This window comes from Pelodiscus sinensis, chromosome 6 (genome assembly GCF_052426305.1).
Source record: "Pelodiscus sinensis isolate ZL-2025 chromosome 6, ASM5242630v1, whole genome shotgun sequence".
NCBI lineage: Eukaryota > Metazoa > Chordata > Testudines > Trionychidae > Pelodiscus > Pelodiscus sinensis.
In genome coordinates, this window is record NC_143057.1 from 47,944,135 (window position 1) to 47,960,449 (window position 16,315).

A 16,315-nucleotide genomic window follows, 5' to 3' on the forward strand; every position below is an offset into this window, starting at 1 on the left:
CATTATACTGAAGTATAACAAGCTTGCTATTCCGACATCTCTGTAAACCTCACTGCATGAGGGATAAGGGATATTTTGGAATAACACTTTCTTTTGAAATTTAGTGCTGTATAGACAGTGCCAAATTCTAAAATAAGCTATTTCAAAATCAGATCAAAATAAGCTACACAATTTGAATAGCACAAATTGCGTAGCTTATTTCAAGGTAATGGCACTGTGTAGACGCACCCTGGAATTTAAGTAGCCATGAATTGTTCTCTTTAACCACAAAAAGCAATGGTCCTAAATGACAAAGGGAAACTTGAGTTGGACATTAGGAAAAATCTTCCAAGCTGCAAGTGTAGTTAATAACTGGAACAAATTCCCTAGAGAGGTTATAGAAACGCCTCCTCCTTCATTGGAGGTATTTAAGAGCAGTTTAAACAAACACATATCAGTGATGGTCTAGAGATAATTCTTAGTCCTGCCTCAGTGCAGGGGACTGGCCTAGATAACCTATCATGATCCCTTCAGTCTTACATTCCTGTGATCCCAGCACTACCTTTCCTTCCTCATTTGGTATCATTGCCATTGTGAGTGTGGGCTCATTAAAGAACCTATTGTAGAGGGGAAGTTGGAGGCAAACAGTGTAGTGTATTTGCTGTGAGCTTCCACAGAGAAGAGCGGTTTCTCATACTATGTTCATGTTGGCCCTAGTAACGTGTAACGTAACATATTAATATAAACAGGTTAAGCAAAGGGGGGGGGGGGTGGATCTGACTCAAGAGTGCCAATAGCTCCAATGCAGTAAACACTAGCTATTTTTTAAAAAAAGATAAATATTACCATGTTTTGTTGCTTCAAAATGTTCACTGCTTCCAGGCACTCCTCTATCAACCCTTCTTTTACCTATTGTTGTTCCCATTCCTGTCATTACATTTCCTTGGCAGATATCTGTTGGTACTCTACACTGCAAGCTTATTGGTTATTTCTAAATAGCTTATGTTGAAATAGCACCTCTACACTGCAGAGAAGCCTCCAAATTAGTCTGAAGCAGGCTTCCCTAATGTGGACATGCTATCTTGATTTAGAGCCCCTGGAGGCACAGGGGCGGAATAACTTAGAACGGCCCTGGTGAGGGGCTATTTCAAAATAGCAGCACTGGAGCGTCCACACAGGCCCTACTTTGAAATAGCTATTTTGGAATAGATATTAGTCCTCATGGAGTGGGATTTACAGAAGTCGGAATAAGCTGTCTGTTATTTCATAATTATTTCAAAATAACAGAATGGCTGTGTAGATGCTTGCATTGTTATTTTGAAATAATGCTAGTTATCTTGAAATAATGGTGCAGTGTAGAGATACCCTATGTCAGGGATGGGAGTGACAGCAGTAAGATTTAGAAAGAGGGTGCAGGGAGAGGAAGGAAAGAAGGGGAGGGGGAGAAACATTGAGAAGAAAGAAGGGAATGAGGGCAGAGGAAGTGAGAATAAAAAGATCAGCCTAGAAAGAAAAAGTCAGGGGGAAAGGAGCCGGCAATGAAGGGCTGGTACAAAGAGGAGGGGCTAGCTGGAATGGGAAGCAGGAGAGGCAAGCAAGGAGGATGGGGACTAGACTAATGGCAAGACGCAAGAGGTAGCATGGGACTAGAAGGAGGGGGGCGAAGAGAGTGTGAGCGGGCCAAGGGGGAGCGGAAGGCCCGGAGAGCTAGGAATGGGAGGGCGATACAGAAGGGAGGCGCTGCAAAAGCGGGGGAGTGCGCGCCGGCTCCTCCCAGGCAGCCCGAGAAGTTTGCTGAGCATCCCTCGGACACCGCAGAGCGCTGCTCGCTACAGGGGAGTCGCACCGGGTGGCTGGGGGCGGTTCCGCCTGCCTGGGCGCGGTTGCGGGCTGGTGCCTGCTTGGTCCGGAGCAGAGTCGGAGCGAGGAGAAAGCTGGGGGGGGAGAGAGAGGGGAGCCGGAAAGACGCGGCTTCGGGGACATTGGGCTGAGCCCAGCACAGGGCAGGCGCGCCAGAGGACCCCTTCCCATACACCCCAGCTTCGCCAGGATGCTTCCCCCCCGGCCCCGGAGCAGCCGAGGCGAGCTGGGGGCGGTGCAGGCAGTAGCCTGGGTGCAGAACGTGAGTACAAGCAAAGCCTGGGGCAGGGGCGGGGGCAACTGCGAGCTGCAGGAAACTCGCCTTAAGGAACCGGCTCGGCGCGCAGGGGCTGCTCGCCCGGCGGTGTCTGGCCCAGCGGAAGCAGGGCTCGCACCGCGCGCCTGTCATTGCCCGGCTCTCGGCTGGCCGTGAGGTGACTGGGCTGCGCTGGTATCCGGCGGGCGCCCTGCCTGGCCTCCAGCCCCGCTTTGGGGTCCGTCCAGTCTGCCCCTTGCGGGGCGCGGGCGGCAGTCGGGGCCGGTCGGGGAGTTCTCCTCGGCTTTCCCTGGAGCCAGGCGTTTGCTGAGCGGTCTCACTTCTCCTTGCCAACGAGGGGCCGGGCCGCTGGTTTCCCCAGCCTCTGGCGGCTGCCAGCAGAAGCCCCGCTCGGGTGGATGCAGGGGAGTGAGCGCGACCCAAGTGCCAGCCCTGTCGCTTTGCAGTCACCCCTCATAGTCCTTGGTAGCCCCGCGTCCCTGTGTGTGTGGGGGGGGGGACCCCCGGCTTAAAAAGCGGAGCGCGCTAATGTGAGCGGTGGGCGCAGAAAGCAGAGCCACCCCTTTGTCTACACTGGCACCTTTCGGTCCTTCACAGGTGCTGCCCCTTCTCCCCCCCTGACAAATGCGCTGCCTGACTTTTAGCGACAGGGTTGTGTCGAAGTCAGCCTATGGGAACGCTGTTGGTGGGGGACAAAATTCTTCCCTCCCCTCTGAGGGGGTCCCCCTTTGCCGGCAGGAGAGCGCTTCTGCCTTCAACGCAGCGCTCAGACTTCCACTCGCCTGCCCTTCCTGAAGAGGGTTTTTAAGCACCGGTGAATGACAAAAGTTCGGTCCATCAAGTACAAGTGGCCCAGCTGCAGCGAGCGGTGCAGTGGCAGAGCGGTCTGGCTGAAGACACTTTGTCCTCAACCTGAAGCCCAGTGGGGGCTGAAGAACTTTCCGCGCTCAGTGTATTGTTAGAAGGACACCCCGGCAGCTTTGCTGTTTGTGGGCTCAGATTTTTCCTTTGTGTCCTCTCGTGCATTTGTCTGGTAGCTGCGATGTGCTTTCCGAGGAAAGGGCTGTGTGCGTAGCATCTGCTAGTTTGGCCATTAGCAAGAGTGGTCGACTGGCAGCAGTTCTAGTCCTCTGACTTTGGTTGAAAAGTTTACATGCAAATCGGTCTAAAATAGTTTCCAGTTATAAGATGTCGTAGTCCCTATTCTTCCATTTTCATATTGATTAATTTCACTTGGAGGAATATGCGGAAGTAGACAAGTCCCAACCAGCAGCCTTTCCTCCATTGTTCTGAGATCATGATTGAGGTGGGCTGTGGGGTAGGGCACTTCAGTGAATAGTTTCAGGAGTACCACTGATGTATCAAAGTTGGTGATCAAGTTCCTTGAAAGTGAAAATATCAAAATTCCCTAGGAGAGAGATAATTACTGGACTCAATTACAAATTTAGATCTCCCCCTACAGGTGGTTGTTATATTGACCTAGGCAAAACCATATGTTGTGAATGCTGCTTTTATCTAGTAATTGAATTAAAAGTAATTTCATTTTTTCCTTGCAAAATTTTAGTACCTGTCATATTTTATTCCACAACACTCAATTTTTATTTGTCACTCTTATGTGGTCAGTCTTTGAGGCCTTTAGAGTTATATGGCTCCCATTTTCTTTATTTAAAGACTGTTCAAGTTAAAAATTGTCAGCTTTTATAACCAGTTCTCTGTCCAATATCGTACTTAATATAATTTCTAAAGTTTCCTTATATTAGTTAACCTGTAAAAGTACATGTTGTTGCTACTTGCTGCTTTTTTGATTTGTTGCCACATTACTTGGAAATATACTGGAAGAGAAATTATTTAAAGTAAAGGCTCAATGTCGGACTGGTTGAATTTTCAGGAAATTGGTTATACAGGTATAGTCATGGGAGCTGTCTTGGATTAGAAAATTAGTTCCTGTTTAGAATAGTCATGCAATAGTATTGGTGCTGACACGCTCTCTGCATACCTCCAGTTCTATGTTTAGGAAAAAAAAGATCTTTGACCCAAAGTGAAAGTTAAGGTCACTGTAACCTTTCAGAATCAGGAAACAGAACAGTGGATGCTTTTCTGGGAGGGAGGGCAGCTAGAGAGAGTGAGGAGAAGAGTAAAGATAACTTCCTGCAGTATTCTTTAAACCAAGATTCAAAGCACTCAAGAGCTCATGAATAAGATTTGCATGCTTTCTACTTAGAAGAATTACTAATGCAAACTTCTGTTGTCTAAAAGCTAGAAGCCAAGAAAAATAACTATTTATGAAAATTTTTGGCTTAAGCCATACCACTGCCAGCACATTTGTTTTTAAAATGGTTAAATTTTTCTTTCTTTGTGTGTTTTCCTAGAAATATTGTTCTGCCGCTGATTTTTTTGTTTTGTTTTTTGTCTAAACCCCATTTGCAGCTAGAGCTATTCAATTTCAAACTGGGACTGTATATTAAAATTCACCTATGTTCTCAGAAAGCTTTTTCTGGTCTTAAATCTAACACCACCAAGGCATGCCTGACAAATTACACACATTTACTCATCACGTGGAAAAGGTTTAAAAATAAATAAAACAGAAGAAATGTTGGCATTGTACATTTTTATTTTTATTTTCCTTCTCCTTTCTTACATTTATCATTTGTGGCTAAAGTAAATGACGAGGCTACATATGGGGAAGGACAGAGACCTTGAATGTGTGGAGTGTCTCTCCCTTTTATTCAAGAGTTTTTGTTGCTACTTAAATGCATAAAAAGGTCAGTTCCAATGGTGAACTGGCTAGAGAGATACAATTCAGTTGGTAATGTGACAGTGTGGTATAATATATCCTTGTTTAGACAAAAGTAAGTGGTAGAACATAGAAGCAACGAGCCAAAGCTCTTTTCTCCTTTATACTCATCAAATTTCTTTGCCCTTCAGGCTGAGTATAACTGAGAGCAAAGTTGTCCCATTGTTGTTCCAACTCCTAGGTTGCTATTTCTTCAACCTTATTACTGCAAATTGCCGAGTGTTTACTGTGCGATGCTGAGAGCCCTCAGTTCCCAATGGGAGTCTTACAGGAGTTGCTTAGAGCTTTGCAGTATAGACTCTATACATTAATTATGTGTAATGGAGCAGCTCCTGCTGCACTGATTTCACTGGTGCAAGACGGAAGCCAACAATATTAAGAGGCAAGTCCTTGGCTTCCATACAACCCTATGACCCACTCCAGCAGCATAGTGGGACCACAACGGGTATTAATTGGGCAGGTAGGCATTTCCCTGTGGTTGGAAAATCACCAGCTAGCTTAGCCACATTCCTGATTCTATACTAGTCCCTCCGTTCTTGTGCATCAAGAGCATATTAGTGGTGCTGCTTTGTTTTGTAATCCCACAGCAACTTAGTGGGTTCTGGGAAACTATTTCTGAGTGAACTGGAGCAGCAATGAGGCTGCTATACTTTGGCCAATTTAAAGGAGAATAAATTAGGGGTTTGTGATTTTTTATTTCTTTAATTTATGATGTGTGAAGAAAACTTACATGGCTTTTATTTTATTTAGAGGACATGAGAATAGGAAGGTTCTGTTTCTTTGTCACGTTACAACTTGATCTAATCTACCCTATTTTACTTGGAAAATTCTATGGACAACAGGAGAAATAGGATTTGGTACTGTAGGTACTGAGGACATGAAACCTGAACAACTGTGTCAGGAAGGGATTTGTAATCAAATACCTTTCAAACTCTTTGGTCCAGATTTTCTGTTTCACTCCCACCTTTGTTCATGGTTCCATTGCAGCACAAAGCAGTTTGAACATGCCAGTGAATCCTGGCTCTTTGTCTGTTTTTTTATTGAGACCCATTTAACCAAAAAAAAAAAAACTGACACAAACTTAAGAGGAAAGTTCTCTTTTTTAAAGATATCAGGATCAGGCCGATAGTTTGTAAGCAGTGACCATTTATATGTAACTGGCATTAAGACATTTTGTAGAATATCTACAGCTGTAATTCTGTGTTGACAAAGAAGTCCTGTAAAATGTTCTGGGTGACAATATCTTCTTATAGTAACATTCAGCTATTTTAACCAGCTGTTGAAAAAAATGAACAGGCCAATATTATGTCATTGATTTTTAAACAGAAAGCCTGGAAGTTTGGCTTAAAAATCAATAGCATAATATGATCCAAAACATTAAAAATGTCACTTTAAAATGTCACTTTCAGATAAAATTTTAACTTTCAAGCATTTTCTTAAATTATTGTTTGCATTATTATTAATATAAACATTGAAAAGGTTCATCATTGAGATTCATTTTCTATAGGTCCTAACAGGTAATATTGCTTTCTTTAGATCACATTGATGAAATCCATCATTCAGCCGGCAACACTATTGTTCATTATCCAATAACTGTCCAAAGCAAACAGAGATTTACTTTGATTGTGATATTGCCTATGTTCATCATTTTAACAAGGGAGATTGTTAAGAATAATGGAAGATATCCTATGTGTTTTCTGTTAATTAAATATATAATCCATGTCCTCAGGTGGTGTAAATTAGAGCATCTACATTGACTTTAATGGAACTGTACTGGTTTATAAACTTAAACACGTTATTAATTACACAGAGGACAGAAAGCAACATACTTGTCCTTCTTCACCAGTGGTTCTCAACCTTTTTTATACCAGCAAACCCATTCACAAACTTTTGGTGGACTGGCAACATTTTATCTCCATATTTGAATATTTATTTTGCAAATAATGACTATGTAAATATGCAGATAGAATGTTATCTGTCCACCAAAAGCTCCAGCTCCCCGAGTCACCACAAACAACTGGCTTCAGCTCTGGCAGTTTCCACGTGGCCGACGACTACCGCAGCTGAAGCCAGCTGTTCATGGCGAGTCTGGGGTACATCTCAGCCCCCTGAAACCGTTAGAGCCCCCCACTCTTCCACTACTCCCCAGCATCAGCCACTGACCCAGAGTCCCCTGCAACCAACCTCCTCCAAATGCCAACCTTCCACCCTCAGAGTCCCCCAGTGCCAGCCCCCCATCCCAAACACCTCAGTGCCAACTCTCTGCCCCTTACAGCCCCCAACCATCAGGCCCTCCCCCCCCCAGTGACAGCCTCCTGTTTCCAGAGCCTCACTGCACCCAATCCCCCCTGAGCCATCCCCTAGTGCCATCCCCCAATATTAGCCCCGCCCCCTGAGCCCTCCAGTGACAGCTCCCCACCTCGGACACTCCAGTGCCCCCCAATGTCAGCCCTCCACCTCTTAAAGCCCCCCAATCCCTTCGGGCTCCCCAGTACTAGCCCCACCCTAAGCCTCCCAGTATTTGCTCCCAGAGCCCCCCAGTGCCAGCCCCCTACTTCTTAGAAACCCACCATCTCCAGAGCCCCCCAGCACTAGCCCTGACCCCTTCACCTAGCCCTGTACTGCCTCTCAGCTGCCAGCTGTGCGCTGCTGCCTGGGTTGTGGCTTCTCTAAGGATGCTGTGTCAGGCTCCGCACAGCTCTCCTGCTGCACAGCAAACCGCTTTTCTGTGTCCGGGAGGAGACACCACCCCTGCCCAGCTCTGGTTGGCTGAGAGGTGGGGCAGGACACACCTCTCCCAACAGACACAGTGGGAGGAGAGGTACTGGGGAGCATACCCTAGCCCAAGCTGCTACCGCCTAGCAACCAGCGGTTCATGGCTCAGCACCAGTCTGCGGATCCATGGTTGGGCGCCGCTGTTCTACATGACAAAATGAGGGATCTACTCACAAAATAGTTACTACTGAAATATTTATTTTGTTACCTGTGATACTGTAAAATACATTTCCATTATATCATACATATGCATCAACTAATAAGTGACCAGTGATGAACATCCTTGTGCTATCTATCTATGGTTAGCTGATTTAGTCTACGGTCACACATAGGAATGCATTCTAATGGGAATGCACTTACAGTGAATGTTGGCAATGTGAAATCCCCTTTATAGTGAAGGAGAAAACACCCAAAAAGTTTTATGCAATACAGTGTGCAGACTGTAAATTAAGTACAGTGATTCTCAACTTGTGCTTAGATTACATTTTGTTTAAAAGGTTCACATTTATAGGGCTCAGAAAAATTGTTTTGCAACCTAATGGGCCAGTCTATTCCAGGGACATCAGTGAGAGTTTTGCCTCCATCATCAGTGGGGAAAGGATCAGGCCCAAGTTGTAATAGTGTTTATTGATCCGTGAATGTATTTTCTACAGTCGCCTAATCCTAATAATTAAGAGCTGATACGAGGCTGACCATTCAGTATTTAATTAAGTTCTAACTGTTCCTGCAAAATCATAGGGCTGAAGCATCACTATACTTATACTATCACATATTATTTTCCCATAGTCATGAAATTCTTTTGCAGTAGTTGTATGCCATAAAAAATAAGTCTTTACTAGCCCGTGGCCCCTCCCCGTGTACCCCTTTCCCCCACCCCACCCCCCGTTCTACTCCCCTCACCCCTGCAGGAGACCAAAGCACGCCCACTGTGGCCCACAATCCTAGCAGTGCTCAACTAGAGGCAGTGGGGCAAGGCCCCAGCCCTTGTGTGCCACAGCTTCAGTACCTGCAGCTCCTGAGTGGTGTGGTCACTGCCCCCATAACTCCAAGGCTCCAGACCTGACGCCTTGTAGGAAGTACACTGGACAGGGGAAGGGGCAACAATAGATTGTTTGGGGATACCCAGCCTCCCCGTGCCCACAATATCCGCCACCCAAGCTATTTTATCAATATTAACCCATAAATGAGCCAGACAGGATCCAGTTACGTGTCTGTCAATCTCTCCCTGAGACATGGAGACCTTGGCATGAGCTGGCGACTAGTCTGCCAACATCACAGTATCTATTTAAGGAGAGATTTTTCAGCTTATATAAATAAGGTGAAATGTTGTATAAGCAGACATAGAGGAGCACTCGTGGCGTTTCTGTAAGCTATGATCCCATAGTATAAGAGCCTTCAAAACAGGCCAGAACTAGAGCCAATACTTGTTTAGTATGGAAAGGAGTGTGCACGCACAAACAGGCATACACACATGCACACGCATTTTACCTTACATTTCATGTAAAACAGATGAAAGTTTGAAACTGTCCAGAAACAGGGGATTTTACGTGGGTCTCATGGAAAGCCTTAAAACAACTCAGGCTTGCTTGAAAGTTCTATGAATAATTCAGCGTACCTCAGGGTACTTTTATAACAACACTATGCTTGGCAGCATGAATCCATGGTGCCGAATGTCCATAGCCACATTGTATGGCTTTACTTCAGGCCATAGAACCTCCACAAAGTTATTACTGATCTGGTACAACCAATTACTGATCTGGTACAGCCAGGACAGCTGATTCTCGGCTCGTGCTGGGTCTCCTGCTGTGCCTCTGCTTTTTAAATGTAATAAGAGCCTGGCAGCTCTTACTACATTTAAAAAACAGAGGTGCAGTGTCTGGGACTGTCTCCTGCAGCACCACTGCTTCCCCTGCCACCCTGCAACGACTCCGGTTCCCCCCAGCACGGACTCCTGCTCTTCCCCCATTGCTGCCTCTGATACAGTGGCAGTGGGGGGAGGGAGGAGCGAGAGCAAGTAGTTGAGTAGTGACTCAACTAGTCACTTACATCCCTAGGGTGTATCTAGACTACATGCCTCCTTCGACGGAGGCATGTAGATTAGCCAGATCGGAAGAGGGAAATGAAGCCGCGATTAAAATAATCGCGGCTTCATTTCAATTTAAATGGCTGCCCCGATCTGCCGATCAGCTGTTTGTCGGCAGATCGGGGCAGTCTGGACGCGACGCGCCGACAAAGAAGCCTTTCTTCATCGGCACAGGTAAACCTGGTTTCACGAGGCTTACCTGTGCCGATGAAGAAAGGCTTCTTTGTCGGCGCGTCGCGTCCAGACTGCCCCGATCTGCCGACAAACAGCTGATCGGCAGATCGGGGCAGCCATTTAAATTTAAATGAAGCCGCGATTATTTTAATCGCGGCTACATTTCCCTCTTCCGATCTGGCTAATCTACATGCCTCCGTCGAAGGAGGCATGTAGTCTAGACACACCCCTAGTTACTGATAAAAATCAAACCGTCCAAAATGCCCACCAGTCGCTGTTCACAATGTATATGAAATGCCTCTGGTCTCCTGGTGTCTTTTTTAAACAACTGGACTAGAGAGTGAGGGTAGCTGTGAGCTTGGCCCAAAGCACATTTAACTCAAGCAGAGCAGCTTCAATAGACAAAAGAGCAGCAAACTCAGGGTTATTATAGAACAGGGGCAGACACCGGCAGCAAGGCAGACCCAAACCCACCAGCTATAATCTAAGCCCACAGCCAAACCTATGGGCTACATAGGAAGTAAGAAGCAGCTCCTGGCCCAATGAACATTTAATTAAACAGCTTCTACAGACAAGAAGAAAGCAAGCACTACATTGCCCAGGGTACATGCTGCAGAACCATGTTTGAAACCCCTACAAAGTCCTTCTTAAGGTAGGCAGAGGGAAAATTCAAACCCATAGCACTATGAAGCAAGGAAGGCAGTCTAACCACTGGAATGCAGAGTGGCTGCTACCAAAACAATATTTAACTAAAATGTCTCAGGTTCAACAGCCAAGTTCAAGGAGTCCCCAGCCTCCATCACTATAGCTAGCTGCATGAACCAGGCATGTATATGGGTTGTTGTAGATCCCTTTTCCCACACATCTTTTTCGGGTCTGGATTAAAACCATGCACCTTTTTTGGTCTGGTTTAAAACTGCTGCCTATTCATGTCCTTGGATCACCCTGGCTTTTGTATTATGTGAAGGGGTGAATAACACCTTTCTTATTCATGGTTTATAGAGCTCTAGCATATCCCACCTTTGTAATGGCTTCCCCATGCTGAAATGGGAACTGGGCCCCCCCTTCCCTACAGTCACAGGTAAGGACCCTTAACCATTGGGCTAAACGTTACATGTAGGCCTCAGCCTCCTTTACCCGCTTGCCTCACGTTTTTGGTGGGGCATTAAAAGGTTCCTCATGAAAAATGATTTTGTCACCTACGTGGTTCCTGGCCAGGGATTGCAAGCAGAGGTTGGTTTCTGAAGGGGTAGATGCTGGTTCAGTTTCCTTTTCCCTGTCTGAGGAGAAGAGATTTGAATAGGACTCTGCATTCTCTCATGCGTGAGCCCCAGTGAGTGACATAGGGCTAGGCTAAGGTGGGGTGCCCCTTGAAGCATCTTGAGGCTATGCCATTGTTATTAAATAGCAATAAGGCAAGGTCTAAATTGCTAAATCCCTTTGTGTGGGTCTGGGTTAAGTGGGTTCAAGTCCTTTTTCAGCTTCCTGAAATGGGACTTGAGTAGCTGTCTCTGAATTGAATGTCCAGTTGCAGGACTAACAGGTGGTCTCCTTGGGGTGGGCCTGGTGTTGCATCATCCTGTGCTGTAGCAGTTGTTCCACTTTCATTCCATATTCATGGAGGTCACAAGGTTAACAAGCAGCCTTCTGGCACTTAGCAGTTGTGGTGTGAACTTAATGTTTAGTTTGAGGGTCAAATCCCCCATGCAAAGTAACATGACTAAAGTTTTAGTTAGTAGATGGTTGGCTTTCAGATACCAAATTATCAAACCCGCTGTAACGCCAGTCCATGGTGTACATATCCCCATAAGTTCTTACAAATTTGGTATATATTATTACAGTGCATGTACATATAATTTGCTTTACATAAGATAGTGATATTGACTCTCTTGATTTTTGTTCTCCCCCAGGTTCTTAGCGTCACTGCCATTGCTGGAGATTGACATGCAACAGCAACTGAAACCTTGGGCATCCCCAGACAATTCCAAGAAGTGCTTTAGGGACTGTGACTTGAGCTCCCTCTTATGGAAAGATATTGGAATTAAATTTTCATGATTTTTAAAAAACAAAACAAACTAATTATGGCAACAGTTACTATGCCATTTGCTGCCACGTTCACCCCTCAAGGAAATGAAGAGTCTGACTCTCTAATCGTGCTACATTATAATTATACAGGAAAACTTATTCTAAGAGAAAAGGCAACTGATCGCATCGGGATAACAACTGTTTCGTTTCTGATCATATGTAGTTTCATAGTCCTGGAAAATTTGATGGTATTGATTGCCATATGGAAAAATAACAAATTTCACAACCGTATGTACTTTTTTATTGGCAATCTAGCTCTCTGTGATCTGTTAGCTGGAATTGTTTACAAAATAAACATTCTTATGTCTGGAAAAAGAACTCTGAGCCTCTCCTACACAATCTGGTTTATTAGGGAAGGCAGTATGTTTGTTGCCTTGGGAGCTTCTACATTAAGCTTATTAGCCATAGCTATTGAGAGACATTTAACTATGATTAAAATGCGGCCTTATGATGCAAATAAAAAGTACAGAGTCTTCCTTCTTATTGGAACATGTTGGCTTATCTCAGTTTCCTTGGGTGCCTTGCCAATCCTTGGCTGGAACTGTATCAACAATTTACCAGACTGCTCAACAATTTTGCCTCTTTATTCCAAGAAATATGTTGCATTTTGCATAAGTATCTTCATAGCCATTTTGGTGGCAATTGTCATCCTTTATGCACGTATTTACATACTGGTAAAATCCAGTAGCCGTAACGTCACTAATCACAATAACTCAGAGAGATCTATGGCACTGCTTAGGACAGTTGTTATTGTAGTTGGTGTTTTCATTGCCTGTTGGTCTCCATTGTTTATTCTGTTGCTTATAGATGTAGCTTGCAGAGTAAATGAGTGTGCCATTTTATTCAAGGCTGACTGGTTCATTGCGTTGGCTGTCCTCAATTCTGCAATGAATCCTATCATCTACACTTTAGCCAGTAAGGAAATGCGTCGGGCTTTCTTTCGCCTTGTTTGTGGCTGTCTAATGAAGACCAATGTGTCTAGATCTTTGCCTATTCAGCCCACTCCAGACCAAAGCCGAAGTAAGTCTAGCAGCAGCAATACACAGAAACCAAAGGATGATTTCCTTCAGATTAGTGCTCCCTCAAGTATAATTGAAAAGAATAAATCATCATTTCAGAACGGAAACTTGTGCAAATGAAGGACTCCGTAAGTCAAGAACTCATCTATGGCTTTTTAGGATTCAATTACAAACTTTCAGTTTTCATGCACTTAAATCATAACTTAAATCATAGGGGGAAAATACTAACCACTTATTTAACTGAGAACCTATTTATCACATGACTTGGTTTGGATTTTAATGCTGTAAAAGATCCGGCTCAGGAAAGCTTTTTCTACTACTCAGCCATCTGCACAAATCCTTGTGTGTCATGATGACATTTATGGAATCAGTGTATTTGGTAAAGTCTGATCTTACAGTACATCTGTGTCACCTACAAGAAATGTCAACTATTATATTTATCCCACTATCCTGTTTAATTGGGAGATAGATTACTTACAGTATACAAAGTGCATTATATTGCTCTATACATATCTTGCTGTTATGTTAATGGCCTTACATGTATGTTGTATAAATAATTGTATATTTGTACATTTCTTTATTAAATCATAATTGTATGGCAGAAGTTTGCATCATGCAACATATAGTATTACAATATATAATGCAATAATACAGTTTATACAAGTATGTAGATGTTTCAAATAGTATGTTTGAAAATATATGAAGTAGTAATCCTGAACTGTGTAGCTAAAAATGCTAAGTCTTTTTTCTTGCAATCAATAACCACAAATCGCTCATGTTTACATAGTAATACCGTGATAACTATGGCTGTGACCACATTTTTCAGTTATTTTAAGCAAACTATGGCAAATAACCACTCACAATGTGAATATAAATGTTTAATATTCAAGGTAGTTAAAAATGATCTAAGAATTCACACATATATAAAATATAGGTACTTTTTCAATGAATATATTTTACTTTTTTAAATGTATTGCAAATGGTATGACAAATCTGTGAAAGTCTATACAAATTGACATGCTCATACAGTTAAAGCAGGCTTCCTTTAAAAAGACAATGGACCATGACAAAATCCTTGCAGACCCTCCGGAATTCCATCTAGGAGCCAATACAGCATGGAGCTGTAATAACGTCTTTTAGAGACAGATCCAGCCATTGCAGAATGGGTCATTTGGAGTTGTGCTGCACCAGAGAAGGGATAGCACAGTTTGTTCCTCTAAGAGTGGCATTAATCCCCATGAGTTCACCTTGCCCTCTATACCAGTGATGGGCAATCTGCAGCCTGCAGGCCACATGTGGCTCATCAGGTTAAGCCACTGCCAGACCCCTAGACAGGCTGTTTTCCTTGCATCTGCAGGTGGCTACCCGCAGCTCCCATTGGCTGCAGTTCACTGTTCCTGGCCAATGGGAGCTGTGGGATTCAGCTGGCCGCTGCTTCCCACAACTCCCATTGGCCAGGAATGGCAAACTATAGCCAATGGGAGCTGAAGGCAGCCATACCTGTGGGTACAAGATAAACAACCTGTCCGGCGGCCCACCACTGGCTTACCTTGAAATGTCATATGTGGCCCATGGGCTGCAAGTTGCCTATCACTGTTGTACTCCCAACTTTAGGACCCTAAACCTATCCCCTCTGAGGACTTTGTAGACTTTTCCCGCCCCTCAATCCCCTCCAAATTAGGTCTCTGAAGACAAGGTAGTCTGGTCCATTGTGATTAAAAGATCGTAAATATATGGGGCCAGAGCCTCAGCTACTCTAAATCAGCATAGCTTGCATGACATCAGTGCAGCATGACTGATTTATGCTCAGGGGTTCAGACAGACCCATGTGAATTAGATGCTCAGATTAGCTGCCATTGACTTTCAATAGCAGTTGAGCACCTAACTCCCTTGGATCTATTTGAAAAATCCCAACCTAATTGAATCAAACCAAGCATTAGAGACACAGATCAGATTTTAAAACCAGAAGGGACCACCCATCCGTCTAGTCCAAGTGCCTGTATATCACAGTTCCCCACCCCACCAGCACCCACACATTAAACCCAACAGCCAAAATTAGATCAAAGTATTACTGCACACAGGAGACCATACTATTATGTGCCACAGGGAAAGAAGAGGTGCACCACTGCGTGAAGCCTTGCAGTGGCAGGGAAGTCACAAAGCAAAGTATACTCACATAAACCTCAAACAATCATAGCTGTTCTTAATTCATAATTTACAAAAACTGGTTCTTATGGGGTTTTTTTAATCGTAATTAAAGCAGTTGTGTTTAAAGAGCATGCCCAGTGTATATAGCAATAGCCTTTCAAAATATATGGTTTTATGTTTAAAAGTCTGTGTGTAAAAATGTCAGCAGTGGTCTTCTGACATCTGCAAGAAGAAAGAGGAGAGTTTGCAGCAACTGTGAAGTTACCAATAACTATGAAAATGACTTGTATAAAGTAGAACTGCCCAAAGCAGTGAGTTACAATTTATTAGGCACTTGAAAGAAAACCTTGGCAAAGAGTGGCAAGAAGTCAAGTGCCATGACATAGGAGACTGACATGTAGCTATGAATTGAATCGAAGCTGTAAGATTTGTATTCATATTTATATTATAAACAGAACTGTCTGTATTGTAGTTGCATGGTGTACCACTTTACTCCTAGGAGTGATGTGTGGTTATACTTTCCAGTTTTGGACAACTCTCTGGAAATGAGTATAATTGCAAATGTTTTCTAAAGTCCTTCTGTTACCTGTTCTTCTAAATGTTTGGTTTGTTTAAATAGCATGTGTCTTTAGCTCTAGCCCAAAGGCTGCATTCTCAGCTATTGTAAATTAGAAAAGATTTAGCAACTCAACTCCCATTAGGGTTAGGGAAAAGACTGTGGCTGAACTCACCCCATGTCTCTAGTTTAAAGATGTTATGTACGGATCTCTGTACTTAGATGTGAAATAAGACTGAAAATACATACACTAGAATCTCAGCTACAAATAACTTGGAATGGAGGTTGTTAGTAACGCTGAAATATCTGAAAAAAAGCCATGCTTTTTTCAGACTTACAAAGGTTTATAACTAAACATTGACTTAATACAGCTTTGAAACATTTGCTATACAGACAGACCCGCTCATGGGAGAGAGCAAAGGGAGCAACTATCCCAGGCCTAATGATTCAAAGGGGCCCAGTTTCCAGCTGTAGCCATAGCTACTAATTGCCACCATGCTGTGTGGCTCTGAAGACTGGGGGGTGTCCAGCTCTGGGCAGCACTGAGGTCTGGCTGCACTGGCTC

General features: G+C 44.0%; 1 protein-coding gene across 1 annotated transcript; it reads left to right on the top strand.

Moving 5' to 3' along the window:
- The first annotated feature begins 1,545 nt into the window (after positions 1-1,545).
- Positions 1,546-15,785, top strand: S1PR3 (sphingosine-1-phosphate receptor 3). The gene is made up of 2 exons (XM_075931872.2): positions 1,546-2,101; positions 11,853-15,785. The coding sequence occupies exon 2, from the start codon at positions 11,994-11,996 to the stop codon at positions 13,164-13,166; it is 1,173 nt and encodes a 390-aa protein (XP_075787987.1). The 5' UTR covers positions 1,546-2,101; positions 11,853-11,993; the 3' UTR covers positions 13,167-15,785.
- Positions 15,786-16,315: the final 530 nt, after the last annotated feature.